The 17,650-nt window shown below is 41.0% G+C and overlaps 1 protein-coding gene across 1 annotated transcript in view; it reads right to left on the bottom strand.

Annotated features, from left to right (window-relative positions):
• LOC126474727 (neurofibromin) overlaps positions 1-17,650 on the bottom strand; it is a 457,914-nt gene that overhangs the window by 186,654 nt on the left and 253,610 nt on the right. The window contains exons 35-38 of the mRNA XM_050102210.1: positions 17,169-17,352; positions 16,848-16,983; positions 3,761-3,922; positions 3,083-3,341 (exon numbers count right to left, since the gene is read on the bottom strand). Of these exons, the coding sequence (XP_049958167.1) occupies positions 3,083-3,341; positions 3,761-3,922; positions 16,848-16,983; positions 17,169-17,352 (741 nt within the window). The remainder of the gene's footprint in view (positions 1-3,082; positions 3,342-3,760; positions 3,923-16,847; positions 16,984-17,168; positions 17,353-17,650) is intronic.

Below are 17,650 nucleotides of genomic sequence, written 5' to 3'. Positions count from 1 at the left end.
TAATCATCGCCAACACTTGGTTTAAGAATCATAAAAGAAGGTTGTTAATGGGGAGGAGACCTGCAGACGAATCAGATTTTGAATTGTAAGACATTTCCAGGGACAGAGGTGGACTCTGACCACAATTTACTGGTTATGGACTATACATGAAAACTGAAGAAATTGGAAAAAGGTAGGAAATTAAAAAGATAAGACCTGCATAATTTTAAAGAACCAGTGGTTGTTGCAAGTTTCAGAGGGGGCATTAGGCAATGACTGACTAGAACAGGGGAAAGGAAATACACTATAAGACTAATGGGTGGGTTTAAGAGATAAACTAGTGAAGGTAGCAGAGGATCAAATAGATAAAACGACAAGGCCTAGAAAAAATCTTTTGATACCACGAGAGTAATTGAATTCAATTGATGAAACGAGAAAATTTAAATAGCAGCAAATGAAGGAGGTGGAAAGGAATACAAACACTTAAAAATGAGATTGACAGGAAATGTAAAATTGCTAACACCCAAACCTCCAGATGTCAGACACTCAGATCAATATCAAACATTGTGTGTCAATAGAGTATCAACCAGAACACCGATCTAGTTCTTGTTGTGTCCTGTCATCCAGTAGAACATGTGTAGATGGTAATTAAAAAAGTAACACCAGAACTACGGAGTATACAAGAAGCGCATGAGTGAGATGCAAATGTCAACATCTTTGGTAGGTGAGTTGGTAGAGCATCAGATCATAGTACTAAAGGTCCCGAGTTTGAAACCCACTAACTGCAATTTTGAAAGCGATAATATGGAAAGGAAATTGGAAGTAGATGAAGATGAAATGGAAGATACAATACTGCAAGAAGAATTTGACAAAGCTCTGAAAGATCTAAACTGAAACAAGGCTCTGGAACTAGATGATATTCCACCAGAATCATTGAAACCCTTGGGAGAGCCAGCAATGACAAAACTATTCCATCTGGTATGCAACATCTATGAAAAAGACAAAATACCGTCAAACTTCAAGAAGAATGTAGTAATTCCAATTCCAAAGCAAGCATTTGCTGATAAGTGTGAAAATTAGTGATCTATCAGTTTAACAAGTTGTGGCTGCAAAATACTAACACACATACTTTACAGAAGAATGGAGAAACTGATAGAAGCCAACCTAGGAGAGGATCAGTTTAGATTCTGCGATGAACACATGAGGCAGTGCTGACCCTAAGACTTATCTTAAAAAGTAGCTTAAGGAAAGGTAAACCTACTTTTATAACACTTGTAGACAAGAGAAAGCATTTGTTAATGTTGACTGGAATATTTTCTTTGAAATTCTGGAGGTATCAGGGGTAAAATACAGGGACCAAAAAGCTATTTACAACTTTTAACAAACTAGATGGCAGTTGTAAGAGGCGAGGGACATGAAAGGGAGGCAGTGGTTGAAAATGGAATGATAAAGGATTGTAGCCTGTCTCTGATGTTACTCAATATGTATAGCCTATCCCTGATGTTACTCAATAAACAAGCAGTAAAGTAAATCAAAGAAAAATCTGACATTTGCTGATGACACTGCAATTCTATTAGAGACAGCAAAGGACTTGGAAGAGTAGCTGAAAGGAATGGACAGTGTCTTGAAAGGAGGATATAAGATGAACATCAACATAAGCAAAACAAGGATAATGGAATCTATTCAAATTAAATCACATGATGCAAAGGGAATCAGATTAGAAAACAAAACACTTACAGTAATACATAAGTTTTGCTCTTTGGGCAGCAAAATAACTGATGATGGCTAAAGTAAAGAGGATATAAAATGCAGACTGGCAATGGTAAGATAAGCATTTCTGTCTTTTCTGAAGATATTTGTCTGGAGTGTAGCCATGTATGGAAGTGAAACATGGACAATAACACCTGAGATAAAAAGAATGTGGTGCTACATAAGAATGCTGAAGATTAGGTGAGTCGACCACATAACTAATGACAAGGTATTGAACAGAATTGTGGAGACAAGAAATTTGTGTCACATTTTGAGCAATAGAAGGGGTCGATTGATATGACACATTCTGAGACATCAAGGGATCTCCAATTCAGTACTGGAACGAAAGTGGTGGTGGTGGTGGTGGTGGTGGTGGCGGGGGGGGGGGGGGGGGGGGGGGGAGAAGTGGGGGGGGAGCAGGGGGAGACCAACAGATGAATGCAGTATGCAGATTCAGGAAGATGTAGGTTGCGGCAGTTATTCAGAGATGATAAGGGTCGAGGCTCACACAGTATAGAGGGGCTTGGAGAACTGCATCAAAGAAGTTTTTGGACTGAAGACCGCAACAACATAGGAATATTAACTGCAATTACTGTGTTCTATATTATTACTGAAAATGTAGTTGAATGATATTTCGACAATTTGTAGGAAATGTGCAAAGCACATGGTAACCCTGTAAGTAGATAAAGTGAGTAGCAGCTAGGAAATGTAAGGGTGAGAAACCTGGATTAATCCATTAGCCACTCATGGTGCTCCCTCAGATTGACTGAATTTATATTACAACTCTGGTGCTTCTGAACACTATGTTTGCTCTCTCCCTCTTTTCACACTCACACACACACACACACACACACACACACACACACACACACACACACACAACTAACATACGCTGTCATCAGTAAAGTTAAAACTGTGTAATATCAGTAAGTATATCATACAAGATAATAACTAGTTTCAAGAAAAACCTTCTGAATGAGATTATTTAATAATTTAGTCATAAGTAGGAGTTACAGTTACTCTAGATCTATTAAAAAATACTGTTCAATGCTGTAACTATGAAGCAATCAATCCCCTAAATACATAATTAATATTGTTAGCTATGCAGTAAACTGGCTTATTAGCTACAGAGTATGTGGCAAACTGCACGTCCCTTACAGATCTTAAGATTTTTTGGCACAAAATATGAGTACAACTTTAAACCCTGGCATCACTTGCGTGCAAAAAGATGCAAGTTTAAGCAAAGATAACTGAACTGACATGAACAAATGTAAAAATTAATCTTTTTTTGAAATAACTAGCATTCAACAGAAAATAATTAAAGGAAACATTCACTAGTTTGCATTGCACTTACCTGAAAAGGAGGGCTTTGTACAAGTACACAGAGAGTGTATGATATTAATAACAAGGCCGTGAGTTGCAGCTCGCATACTCAGGGATCCTGAGCAGACTAAGAAAGTCACAGCATGAAAAAGATATGGTAAGTGGGTGGCCACATCTAAGCAGTTGTTGAAAGACAGCATAAGAAGATACCTTGCCAATATAGCTATGTCATCCCACATCATATGCTGCTCCAGGAGAGGTGTGGGTGATGAACATGTTTTGTCTAACACCTAGAAAGCAAAACAGAAGAAAATATTAAATCAATCACATCTAGGAATAAATAAATAAAAAATCACTCACAATCAATAAAGTCATTCTGTTTACAATCTCACTATTTCAGGAGAGAAAGAATATAATGTAGGAAACTATAAAAGAGCAAACATAGAATAAATATGTTCGATGACTGGTCATCATGTTTTTATTATCAGGTATCAGACTGAGAGATGAAAGTACTTTGGTCAACAAGATGGAACTTATTACATTCTTAGTTCACTTCCTCAAGTTTCATATTTACTTTACCTCATATGAAAAATGCTTACTCTCTCTTATCTTTGATACTGGTAATGTAGACAGAATATAACATCATGGAAATAAGGTACAGATTACCAGTGCATAAATGTATTCACCAATATTAATTACTGATATTTACCCGGCACAGGCGCCCAATTACTTTTTTTGCTACAAGCTGAACATTTGCAGATGCCAGTGCAACAGCTGTATCTGCCATTATGTCAACCATCGGTGACCCCAGCCCACCAGTAACTGATCTGTGAATGAAGCTGTCAAGTACCATATCTATTAGTTCTGGTACCTGAAACAAGAAAGAAATTGATCACGATAATGTCTTTCTTCGAAAAGCAAAACTATATGGGAAAGTATAGCAGTAGAAACATTAATCTTAAATATAAGAAGAACAAATGTAAACAGAGAAATAACTTAATTATCTCCAGTCAAAAGAGGATTCAGTTGAATGAAAAAGCATGATATTTCACACAAATCATTTTTAATTTTAATTGAAAGATAATACCAGTCACTAGTGAACCTTATCAAACACATCATATTTCCTCTTTAGCAAAAGACATGATCATATTTCCTTGTTTACATTATTATCATTATTTTATTTGATAATTTGTACTCCAACAGTCAAATAATTATTTCATCTAATGATATATATATGACAGCTACAAATAATGGAAGGAATACAGGTAACAACTCACTGTATAGTTGAGGTACTGAGCTGTCATTGCGCACATAAACAATTTTGAAAACATTGCTAAGCTTTAAAATGATGTGCTTTTCCAAGTTAACTAGTATAGAATATGTACACATGCACAAGACACACACACACACAAACACACACACACACACACACACACACACACATACACATGCCCACACCTGCATAGGTACCTTTTCTTGTCTGACTATACTGTACCAGTGCTCCACCTCAACTGTGATGAGAGGTTGAGTTGGATGGAGTGGGTGAGAGGAGAAGGTAATTAACAACTCTGTTGCAATTTATAATTTTCATAAGTCAGTGTGAATAACAACTTCATATACTTCTTCTTTTCAGTTATTAAAAAATGTTTTCTACAGGTCATTACTTCCTTCTATGTACTTGGAAATTCCCAAAAGTGGGAGGTGATTCTTTTCTGTCATCCCAAATAAGATATAATGGAACAGACACAAAGTCATTACAGCCACTGATTTCTTATAAGTCATATTTTATTTTACACTGTCTGCACATTTAACTCACTTTCAGTACCTGTCTTGTCTATGAGTGTCTGGACACTTATTTTGGCACCACTGTCAACCTTCAAATATGAGAAGAATTTCTTTGATTTTTGTGAGAGATCTTGTGATAATATTCTGCAACAGTACTTGTTGAAGGCTTCATGCACTGCTCTCTTGACAGCCAAATGCACTTCATTTAGTACATCCATATCTATAGCCCCATGACTTGTTTTAGCCTATTATGTGTCTTTAGAAGTCTTTTTACAGTGACTGTGTACCATGGAGGGTCCCTCCCAACATGAACTGCTCTGCTATACTCGATTGAATTACTTTGTGATTAATGTTTCAGCGAGTCGATTGGTAGGAGCCAGCCACCAAGAAGTCATAGTTCATTCTCAAGCACCACATGCTCACTGTGTTGCCTGTTTTGTAGGTACATGTAGTGCCTTGTGAAATGTGGCTGGCTGGACGCCACTGCAATCTGTCAGTCAAAAAGTAATTTTAATCAGAGTAGAGATACATATCTATCAAGTGCATCATTAACTATTCTTCTACACCTGACCACAAGTTGTCCTACATGCTCCTTACCAGAGCTAAATGATTTGAGCTCCATATTGAGATATAACCTACTGCCTCTTTTCTAGTTTGCTGAAAATGTAAATCCTTCTTATGTTTGTTTGCAAGGCCATCTTCTGCAGCATCTATTGTTGGTTTCTCTCTCTTAAGCTTACTGCAAATAATTACAGATAATTTTACACCAAACACATTTTGCTTTTGTTTACAAAGTATCTTTTATAGTCATTCTGCAGATATGGATACATATTTTCGTAGATTTTCAGTTGATTTAGATTAAAAGCAGTATTTCTTTATAAAGTTGGTGTGCAATTTACTTACGGTGTTTCTGCCATTTGTTCACATTTTCTGCAAAACACTGCTTCTTCTCTCTGCTTCCCTTTGCTTCAACCTCCACTAACGAACAGAGAAGGAGCAACGGTTTGCAAAATTTGTGAAGAAGAGGCAGAAACACTGTAAGTAAATTGCATGCCAACCTTATAAAGGAATACTGTTTCTCATCTAAAACAACCAAAAATGTACAAAAATATGTATACATATTGGCAAAAAAGACCACACAAGATGCTTTGTAAATAAAAGTGAAATGAGTCTGGTGTAAAATTCTCTTTAATAAATTGCAGGAAGCTCAAGTGGAGAAACCAATAATGACTGATAAATCCTTCTACTTATTTTACTTGCCCTTTGCAATTTGTTAATCACATCTGCTACAACTGCCTCATGTTCGGTGATACCAATTTCTATGTGGAGTTTCTCAAAGAGGTCAGGTCTATTTCCTGCTATTAGATCCAATACATTTCCATTGTGGGTGGGTTTCCAAACAATCTGTCCAGGGTAATTCTCAGGGAATGCATTTACTACTGCTTTACAGGATGTCCGGTCATGCCCACCACTTACAAAACTGTAATATTCCCCAGTTGATTGTTGGATGATGAAAGTCTCTTCCAACAATAAAAGTAGGATTTGACTTCTTATGTACTTGTGAGAGCTTGGGTTTTCTTCGAAGTTTTTGGATACATCTGAAGACGGGTCTGAGGGTCAATAGAAGGATCTAATTACAAGTTTGTGCCCACCTTTGATACTGAGTCTTGTCATGAAAATCCCACAAACAATTTCAATTTCTGTCTTAGTGTATTTGAGTTTCTCGTCTACTGCGACAAATACACCCCCTCCATTTACAATTAGCTTCTCATTTTGATACAAGCTTAAATTCTCTCCACATATCGCATTGCTATCAGTTTTGTGTTTTAAGCCACTTTCTATATCAAGTATAATGTGAGCTGCACAGCTGTTTAGAACTATTGTAAATGCTGCCATTTTGCTGTGAATGCTTCAGCAATTAATAACTAGGATTTTAATACTCTTGCCTATAGCGGGCATTTCTTTGGGTCGTTTAATCAGTAGAATTTTAATATTCTTGCCTATAGTAGGCAATTCTTTGGGTTTTGTACTGATACTTCTGGGTCTCATACAGCTGAAATGTCTGGAAAGAATGAAGAGCTGCCTCATCTAAAAAACCCTTGTGTACACCCTACACACTGTCAGCCACCTTTGTCACAGCCTCTAGTGTATAGTGTGCACCTGACCCAGTTACAGGGACCCTACATTTCCAAGTCCCATGGTGCAAGTCTAGAAGGTTGCAGCCTCGCCTGTCACAGAACCATTGAAGTCTCTGATTCAAACCTCCTGCTCACCTCAGAACCAAGAGGACACGACTATTTCTGGGGACAACGCTGCAAATCGTGAACATCAATGAAACTTCATGAGTAAGGCTGGTCTTCTAAACTTTTTCTCCCAGTTGCTGGAATAACGCAAGTATGACCTCAAAGCCCAAATGACAGGCATGGTTTGTTCCAGTGAGTGCCACAATCAGCAGCTGGTTACACCCTGTTCCCTCACAAAATGACCCCTTCAACATGTTGAATGAGGCCCCCAGGCATTCACACTGAATATACCTGGTGTTCCTTCCTATCCCTGGAGGGTACATTATTCATCATACATTTGAACTGGTGATGATTAATCGACCCCTTCCCTTTTGTGTTTTCTTTGTCCTGACATGGGACACAGTAAGTTTCCCAGCAGGCAGCAGGCAAAGTGGGTCTCACAACCTCAGATTAAGATTCAGTGGAACACAGCAGCTCGAACTTATTGGTTAAGGTATGACACCCTGACTTCTCCATGGTACCTGTTTCCCCTGTACAAAGCACCTAGCTCTACCAATGACACACCACTCACCACTCACAATCAAATGGATGAGAAGTGATAGATCCCATACTTCCTGTAGTGGAGACAGGGTACTCAGAAGTTACAGGAGGTAAAGAAATCTGCTTGAGAACTAAATTCTTCAAAAACTACACCAATATCATATCATCTTGCAATTATCCCAGTACCTTGCCCACAAACAAATCTTCCAGGCAGCATCTCTCATTTCTCCTCCCATCATTACTGGCAGCAAAGTTCTTCATTCCCTGCATTTCAGAAGCACCCCTCTTGTTACACATTACCACCCAGGCCTTGAATACCTCAGTAGATTACTCTGCCAGAAATAAGGCTTTCTCTGACTGAACTCTGAAATGATATTATCCCCCCACACTCCGTAATGTCTCAAAATCCTCATAAAACCTTGTTATATTGACAGACCATCACCTGAAATTCAAGACAGCTATTGCAGCAACCACTGTCTGGGTAAAACATGCTGCATGTGCCCACCCATTAGCTCTTTCTCAGGCCCCACCACTGGCAACACGTACAACATTACTCAGGGATACATGTTTGTAGTTTAGCAGATGATACATTGACTGCACATATTTCAGCACAGTGATGACCATCACTAAACTGTCAGAATGTAAGAATGAGCAAAGATGAACTGCCTGTCTTAGGCACACCCAGTAATTACTACTGAACACACTCTAGAGCAGGCTGTTCCAACCGAGCTCCGGGAGCCGAAGCGCTCTGAAGCGCTCACTGCGGCAGCTCGGAGCCCACATGGAGGGGGAAAGTGAACTCACTGCCCCCTGGCCGCATGCAGCCGCAACTGACGCAATAATCCATGTTCAATGATGGCTATGACTAGCCGCGGGGGCCCTGTACCTCTATTGGAGGATACCTTTCTATTCATTGAGAGGAATGGTCGTCCGCAGTGTCTTGTATGTCATGAAGTATTTAATTCTGCGAAGAGGTACAATATACAGCGACATTATACACGTCTTCACGCAGCGCACTACGATCAGGTAGAAGGCATTGCACGCAGAGAACTGGTAGCCAGTCTTAAGAACGATGTACCAGGAGACGTAAGTTTAAAAACAGTTTCGTAATACGGAGGGTATCAAAACATGCAACATAGTTCGTGTTCTGTAATGCGTTTATAATTTTCAGGTGAATGAGAGCGGAGAAACACTACTGAATCTGCAATTCGAGCAAGCTCCAGGGTCGCTCACATCATTGCGACGAGTGGCAAGCCGTTTTCGGTGGGACCACTCGTAAATCGTGCATGGTACCTGTTGCGAATGTTTGTTTCCAAGGGAGGTACAGGCAATTGAAGAGGTTTGCCTGTCGAAGCAAACAATGTCTCGTCGAATCTGGACATGGCAGCGGATTTAGAGACAGCTCAGGAATAAGGCGGAGAGGTTTGTTGCATTTTCTCTAGCGCTTGACGAAAGAACTGACATATCGGACTGTGCTCAGCTTGCAGTCTTTGTGCGTGGTGTCGACATGGAGCTGCTAGTAACTGAAGAACTCTGGATGTGGTACCACTCGATTACACCGCAACAGGATGTGATATTTTTGAAGCTGTTTGTGAATCAGTGGACAATATAAATTTGCCGTGGGATAAGCTCCATTCTGTAACGACAGAATGATCGGGCGTAACCAAGGTTTTGCTTCTCGTTTGAAAAATAAACTTGGGGACGAATTCGGGAAAGACATTTTGACTCTTCATTGATTTATTCACCAAGAGGCACTGTGTGCTGAAATAGTAGAGCTAGGTGGCGTAATGAAAGATGTCATGAAGTGTGTGAATTTCGTTGCGGCGTCACAGTATGAATCATCGCCAATTCAAAGGATTCCTGAAAGATATGGAAGCGGAGTTATGGGGATATACCTTACCACAGTACTATTCGTTGGCTGAGTCGGGGAAATGTTCTAGATGTTTTCTTTGCCATTCGTGAGGAAATATCCCTTTTCCTCTAAACCAAAGGGGAAGAAATGCGTTGTCTGAAAGATATAAAATGGACATCAAACCTGGTGTTCCTAGCTGACGTAACTATGCAACTGAATAATTTAAATCTGTCATTGCAGGGCAAAGGGTAGCTAATCGTTGACATGCACGACCAGATCAAAGCGTTCATGGAAAAGTTACGTTTATTTGAGAGGCAGATGAGTAATGGACATTTAACGTTCTACAATCGTCTCGCTTCTTTAAAACTAACTGAAGGTACTACTTTCGGCGATTATCAAGCAAAGTTAAAGCAGCTCATCACGTCGTTTGAAACACGATTCCGAGACCTCACTAGTTTGGAAATGGAACTTCAGGTGTTCAGCACTCCTTTTTCAGTTTCCCCCCGATGACTTGTCATGGTCACTTCAATTGGAGATTATTGATTTGCAAATTTCAACTTTGTTGAAAGAGAGGTACTACAACTCGTTGGATTTGTCACGATGGTATCGTTCATTACAGCAAAAAACATTTCCCAAGCTTCACAACAATGCCGCTCAGATGATGTGCATGTTTGGATCTACGTATTGTTGTGAGCGGCTTTTCTCAGCAATGAAAAGAGTAAAAAGTAAGGAATGATCGTTTGTTCAGGATGCAACAATGAAGGCCATCCTTCGCATTAATGCTGCAATTACTTTGACGCCTGATATTTCCGATCTTGTAATGAAAAGAAAATGTCAAGCTACAGAGGCCCAATAAATTTGGTATGCAATTTCTTGCAAAACAGTTGTTTCTTATTTATTTCCTGAACATCGTATTTCCTGGTGTAGCATGTCACCAGACTTAGCAGCTAAGAGTATGAAGTTGTCGATCTTGTAAGACGCAGCTGGCACATCAAAACGCTTGCCTTGCCGCCTGCCTCAGCCAGCCGTGCCGGCCCATTTGAATGGTCGGTCACAGCGAGCGACATGGCTCCCTGGAGCAGGGAGCGCTCCGCGGCTCACAACGGAGCCGACGAGTTGGAACAACCTGCTCTAGAGCATGATTCACAAGACTTGAATGTCAGCTAATGCATGTAGGCTATTTGTATCATCCAAACCAGCATTTCGTCCTCTGAGTTCTCAAGATGGGAACTTACTCACTTTGCTACTCTCTTGAATTCAGCCTATGTTAGCCAAACATCCACCTTCTTCCCCCCCCCCCCCCTCCCCACCCCTTTCTCCACTGGCTATTGCATTTTTGTGGATGTTTTATTATTTATTATTCCTCTGCTTTATTCTAATTTTTCCTTTCTTTACTTTATGTGTAACTTTCTTAAAACTTGTTTTTTTTCTTGTTTATTTTACCCATCTTTGTTTCTCTCTCTCTCTCTCTCTCTCTCTCTCTCTCTCTCTTCTATCATTCCTAAAGTTAAGGTGGTTATTAAAGTATTATCATTGTTCTCATATTCTTTCAAAACATTTTCCTTCATATTTGACTACCTCTCTCCTCATACTTAGAGAGGCCCTTTTAATCTGGGTGAACCCAGAGCTCTGCTCTCGTTTCTTCACTTTGCCTTTGACAAATCACCCCAAACATTCTCCTGTTATCTATCCCACGAGTACAGTAAGCATTTTTTTTTTTTTTTTTTTTTTTTTTAATGTTCAGTACTATGAAATGTGACTGAGTACCACCCAGGACTGGAACAACTGAATCACATTCTGAGCCAGGGTTTTGACTACATCTCATCATACCCTGAAATGAGGAATGTCCTACCTACTATCCTTCCCACCCCTCCCACAGAATCCTACACACCATAGTAATGGTACTTTGACTACCGCGCCTCTGCCAATACAAAGATATAATTTACGATCGCGCACACAGAAGAGCGCTGTGCCAGCGACCGATTTTTATAAACAATTTTGTTCTTTTTTTTTTACTTTTGCGTACGTTTTGTTTTTAACAGCTAATTGATGACTCTCTCTCTTGTCTTGATACGAAAGATGTGTATTTTTCCACGCTGTGTTGAATGTGCTTTTGGGTGGAAATTAAAATTATATTACAAAGCGAGGTTGTTTCAATAGTGATTCGAGGTGGTTATCGCCAAATTTGTGAATTGATCATGACAGTGACAACTTGAAGAAGTTTTCAACAGACGGAGAAAAGTGAAAGACGAGTCGTCCTACAAGGGAATTAGGAGGACAGCCATGAAGACTATATTGTAATTAGTACTGTGTTTCTAACAAGGTTATAAGGTAAATTTCCACTAGTTTCTGATGCTATTTCTGTACAGTCGCTTTTTGTAGTGTTGCCGACTCGGTCTGCCATGCACGGTCAAATTACAGCACTATTTCAATCAATAATACGAAGTCCGCCTTATCCGTAACTTAAACCACCAAAGTTCAAAACCCAATCAGATTTTCTATTTTATATTTTCACGGCAGAACCCCGAGTAAAGGAAACACTACACCATATAGTGGACGTGTTGAGTCCCAGTCAGACACAACAAAAAGACTTACTTCAAGTAAGCTTTCAACCAAAAAGCATTCTTCTGAATAAGAAAACACACACATACACACACTTTCACGCAAATGGAACTCACATACAAATGACCACTGTCTCAGGCTGCTGAGGTCAGACTGTGAGCAACTGTGCATGATGGGAGAAGAAGCTGCATAGTGCTGGAATGGGAACAGGGAATGGTAAAGGACAACGATTAATGAAGGTTCAGGCCAGGGGGAGGGGGAGGGGGGGGGGGCACGAGAACATAGGATATATTGCACAGAGAGTTCCCCGCTGCACAATTCAGAGAAGCTGGTGTTGGTGGGGAGGATATAGATGTCACAGGCTGTGAAACAGTCACTGAAATGAAGAATGTCGTGTTGGGCAGCATGTTCAGCAACTGGATGTTCCATCTGTTTCTTGACCACCTGCTTCGTTAGTGCCCATTCATGTGGGACAGATAGGTTGTTGGTTGCCATGCCCATGCAGAATGAAGCACAATGGTTGCAGCTTAGCTTATAGATCACATGATTGGTTTCACAAGTAACCCTGCCTTTGATGGCATAGATGATCTTTGTGACCGGATTGGAGTAGGCGATGGTGGGAGGACGTATGGGGCAGGTCATGCACCTAGGTCTATTACAGGGATATGAGCCATGAGGCAAGGAGCTGGGAGCAAATGTTGTGTAGTTATGGACAAGGATACTGTGTATGTTCGGTGGGCAGCAGAATACCACTGTGGGACAGATGGGAAGGATAGTAGGTAGGACATTCCTCATTTTAGGGTATGATGAGATGTAGTCGAAACCTTGGCTCAGAATGTGATTCAGTTGTTCCAGTCCTGGGTGGTACTCAGTCACAAGGGGACTGCTCCTCTGTAATCTGAAGATGAGACTTTGGAAAATGGTGGGTGACTGGAGAAATAAGATATGATAGATCTGTTTCTGTGTATGACTGGGAGGATAATTATGGTCTGTGAAGGCCTCATTGAGACCTTGGTACACTTTGAGAGAGAATGTTTGTCACTACAGACATGAAGGTCACAGTGGTTAGGCTGTACGGAAGGGACTTCTTGGTATGGAATGGGTGGCAGCTGTTGAAGTGGAGGTATTGCTGGTGGCTGGTGGGTTTGTTATAGACAGAGGTACCGCTATAGCCATCTTTGAGGCGAAGTTGAACATCAAGGAAGATGGCTTTTGGGTTGAGGAGGAGCAGTTGAAGCAAATGGAGCAGGAAGTGTTGAAGTTCTGGAGGGATGTGGATAGGGTGTCCTCACCCTCCATCCAGATCAGGAAGATGTTATCAGTGAATCTGAACAAGGAGAGGGGTTTGGGATTCTGGATGGTTAGAAAGGATTCCTCTAGATGGCCCATGAATAGGTTGGTATAAGGTGGTGCAATGCGAGTGCCCACTGTCATTAACCCAGATTTGTTTGTAGTTGAGGCATTTAAAGGAGAAGTAATTGTGGATGAGGACATAGTTGGTATAGTTGTAGGTTTGGAATCTGTCAAGCATTGGGAAAGGTAGTGTTCAATAATAACGGCAAAGCCATGGGGATTAGGGTTGTCAGTGTAAAGGGAAGCAGAATCGATAAAGACAAGCAGAGCACCAAGTAGTAAAGGAACAGGAACTGTGGAGAGTCTGTGAATGAAATGGTTGGTGTCTTTTGTATAGGTAGGCAGGTTGAGGGTAATATGCTGATGGTCGCCTACGAGAGCAGATATCCTCTTAGTGGGGGCACTGCAACTAGCTCCAACAGGGCATCCTGGATGGTTAGGTTTATGGACTGTCGGAGGCATTTAAAAGATACCAGTGCAGGGAGTGGTAGAGGTGAGGAGAGAGATAGACTCTGGCGAGTGGATCAGGGGCTGGCCTAAGGATATGATGAGAGACTGGAGATCCTAATGGGTTTCTGGAATAGGGTCACTGTGTTTGTAGGTGGCTGAATCTCCACCAGATAGTCTTTACAGTTCAAAACAATTGTGGTGGAGCCTTTAACAGAGAGTAGGATTATAAGATTGGAGTCAGTTTTTAGGTGGTACACTGCAGTTCTTTCTCAGTAATTAGTAATCCATGACCTAAAAACTGATCCCAACCTTATAATCCTGACTGCTGAGAATGGCTCAACCACTGTTGTTTTCAACTGCATGGAATACCTTGTAGAAGTACTTCGCCAGTTGTCATATTCGTCCACCTACAAACCCAGCCACAGAGCTCCTGACAGTGGTACCATCACTGTTGTTTTGAATTGCACAGATTACCTAGTGGAATGTCTTCGCCAGCTGTGAGATTCGTGTACCGACAAATCCAGCCACAGTGACCCCATTCCAGAAATCCAGCAGGATCTCCAATCTCTCATCCTATCCTTAGGCCCATCCCAGAACCTCTCCCTAGAGTCTATCTCTCCCGTCAATCCCACCACTCCTCACACTCCTCCCTTCTATATGCTTCCTAAAGTCCATAAACCCAAGCACTCACAATGCCCCATTGTGGCCAGTTACTGTGCCCCCACTGAGAGAATCTCTGCTCTCATAGACAAACACTTTCAGCTATTACCTCCAACCAACCTTCCTATAAAAGGTACCCACCACTTCCTTCACTGACTCTCCACAGTTCCTGTTCCTTTACTATATGGATTGTCACTATTTACGCTACTTTCCTTTACACTAACATTCCCAACGCCCATGGCTTTGACGCTACTGAACACTGCCTTTCCCAACACCAACCCTAAACCTCCTTCCTAGACATCATGACCAACTGTATCCTCACCCACAATTATATCCTCACCCACAATTACTTCTCCTTTGCAGGCAACAACTACAAACAAATCCGGGGTGGTGCAATGGGCACCCATATGGCACCATTCTATGCCAGTCTATTCATGGATAATTGGAGGAATCCTTTCTAATCACCCAGAATTCCAAATCCCTCACCTGGTTCAGATTCACTGATGACATCTTCATGATCTGGATGGAGGGTGAGGACACCCCATCCCCATTCCTCCAGAACCTCAACACCTTTTCCCTATTAACTTCACCTGATGCTCCCCAACCAAGAAGCCACTTTCCTCAATTTTGAGTTTCACCTCAAAGATGGCTACATCAGTACCTTCATCCAACCACCAGCAATACCTCCACTTCGACAGCTGCCACCCATTCCATACCATGAAGTCCCTTCCACACAGCCTAGCCACTATAGCCTTCACATCTGCAGTGATGAGCAGTCCCTCTTGAAATATACCAATGGTCTCATTGTGGCCTTCACAAACCATAATTAGCCCTCCCAACCTAGCACAGAAAAAGATCTCCCATGCCATATCTCTCCAGTCACCTACCACCTCCAAAAGTCCCATTGTCCAACCTCAGAAGAGCACTCCCCTCGTCACTCAGTACCACCCAGGAATGGAGCAATTGGATCACATTCTCCGCCAGGTTTTCAACTACCTCTCATCATGCCCTGAAATAAGGGATGTTCTACACTATCCTTCCCACTCCCCTTTACAGTGGTATTCTGCTGCCCACCAAAGCTATATAATATATTCATCCATTCCTACACAACTCTTGCTTCCGACCCCTTGCCTCATGGCTCATATCCCCGTAACAGACCTAACTGCAAGACCTGCCCCATACGTTCTCCCACTGCCACCTGCTCCAGTCCGTTCTCAAGTGTCACTTATGCCACCAAAGGCAAGGCTATCTGTGAAACCAGTCACGCAATCTATAACATAAACTGTGACCACTGTGCTGCAGACTACATGGGCATGACAACAACCTGTCTGTCAACATGAAAGGCCACCGACAAACTGCAACCAAGAAACAGCTGGACCACCCAGTTGCTGAGCATGCTGCCCACATGACGTTCTTCATTTCAAAGACTGCTTCACAGTCTGTGCCATCTGGATCCTTCCTACCAAATAAGCTTTCCTGAATTGCACAGGTGGGAAATCTCCCTGCAATATATCCTATGTTCTTGAAATCCCACTGGCCCGAACCTTTGATAAGTCATTGTTCTTTACCCATCCATCCCCTTCCCTGTTCCCATTTGAGCACTATGCTACACAGCTTTCTACGCCACCAACACACACAATGTCTTTTTATTTCTCTCCCTTTCCAATTGCCCTCACTTGGCCACTGTCTAGCTTCCCAACTGCACCTAGATGCCCTACCCTCTCTCCACCTCATCCCTGTATGCTCCCACAATCAGAAGTTTACCATCCCCCACCCCTACCCTACTATCCTCACCCTCCCAGCCTCCTCCTTACCGCAACCACCAAGACTGCTTCTCCCATCATGTGCAATCGCTTGCAGTCTGGCCTCGGCAGCCAGAGGCAGTTGTCATGTGAGGGTTGCATTTGTGTGAAAGTGTGTGTGTGTTCTTATCCAGAAGAATGCTTTTTGGCTGCCTGTGACTCAACATTTTCACTATATGGTGAGTAGCAATACTGTTATTCTTCCATCCTGTATTTTGCATTTTTTGATTTTTTTATATTCCTATTAATTGTAATGAGGTTTGTGCCTTCTGAATGTAAGCACTGGTCAATCAACTTAGTAATGAATTAGTCAACAGCACATGACAAGCATTCAGATCTGGTAGATGTTAGCTGTCCTGATGACTTTTCTTCTGTGTAAAAGGGAAAACAGCTTGTTGTTAAATTCAGAAAGAGACAGGAAAGCATGAGAGATATTAATTGCAAGGTTACATACTGGCCATCCATTAGTCTCTCTGAGAATTTAACAATTCCCTGAATGTCAATTTGCTTTTTTATAAACTTAATATCTTAGCCACATATTACACTCACTTGTCCAATGGAACCCCAAATTTTAGCCTGAATTGATGGATACATTTCTTCTTCCTCTATTGTTAAAATTATAAGTTTTTCTAAAATCTGAGCTACTTTCTGTTGCCTCTTATTTTCATCTGATGGCTTGCAAAACCTGAAAATGAAAATCAAACAGAGACTTAGTATATTAAATGTATTATTTTTTCTTAAAAAGTACTTAATAAAAAAATCAAGCAAATCAAAATAAAAGATAAAATCATGCAATCTATTAGTAATGTTCATTTAACATACTCTTGATAAGCATAAGCAGATAAACACATAAACTGCAAGTAATTTTACCTCACAAGATTTGCCAGCCAAGGAGTCATATACTCTAGACATAAGTGCTTCAGTTCAATTGTTGACACTCTGAAACCTTGGATACATTCTTCAAGAAACTCTAATGTTAGGTGTGGTTCGTTGGTAGCAAGTTTTTCACTCACTGACTTAATAAAGATGGTGTTGTTTGATGGAATACAGAGACCTACAAAATGATATACATTAATTTACATCTTGTAGCATTGGCTTAACTGCAATTTTGAGACACTACAGCACTCATCAGTCACTAATTTCATACATACTGTGTACTGCCCCTTAAAGCATGTTATGAGATAGCTTGGAGAGGAGTAATAATTGTGGTAATGGAAAGTCTTTGGTGAATATAAATAACGGAAGAAGTAGAGGTAAAAACTAACCATATAGTTCAGGGGTTAAGTGGTTGACAGGCACAGAAAAAAGGCAAAAATGTTGCTAGCTTATGCGCAAATCCTTCTTTGAAGGTA

The sequence above is a fragment of the Schistocerca serialis genome, chromosome 1 (genome assembly GCF_023864345.2).
Source record: "Schistocerca serialis cubense isolate TAMUIC-IGC-003099 chromosome 1, iqSchSeri2.2, whole genome shotgun sequence".
Lineage (NCBI taxonomy): Eukaryota > Metazoa > Arthropoda > Insecta > Orthoptera > Acrididae > Schistocerca > Schistocerca serialis.
The sequence above is the reverse complement of the archived record's forward strand: the minus strand, read 5'-3'. Positions and strand labels throughout refer to the sequence as shown.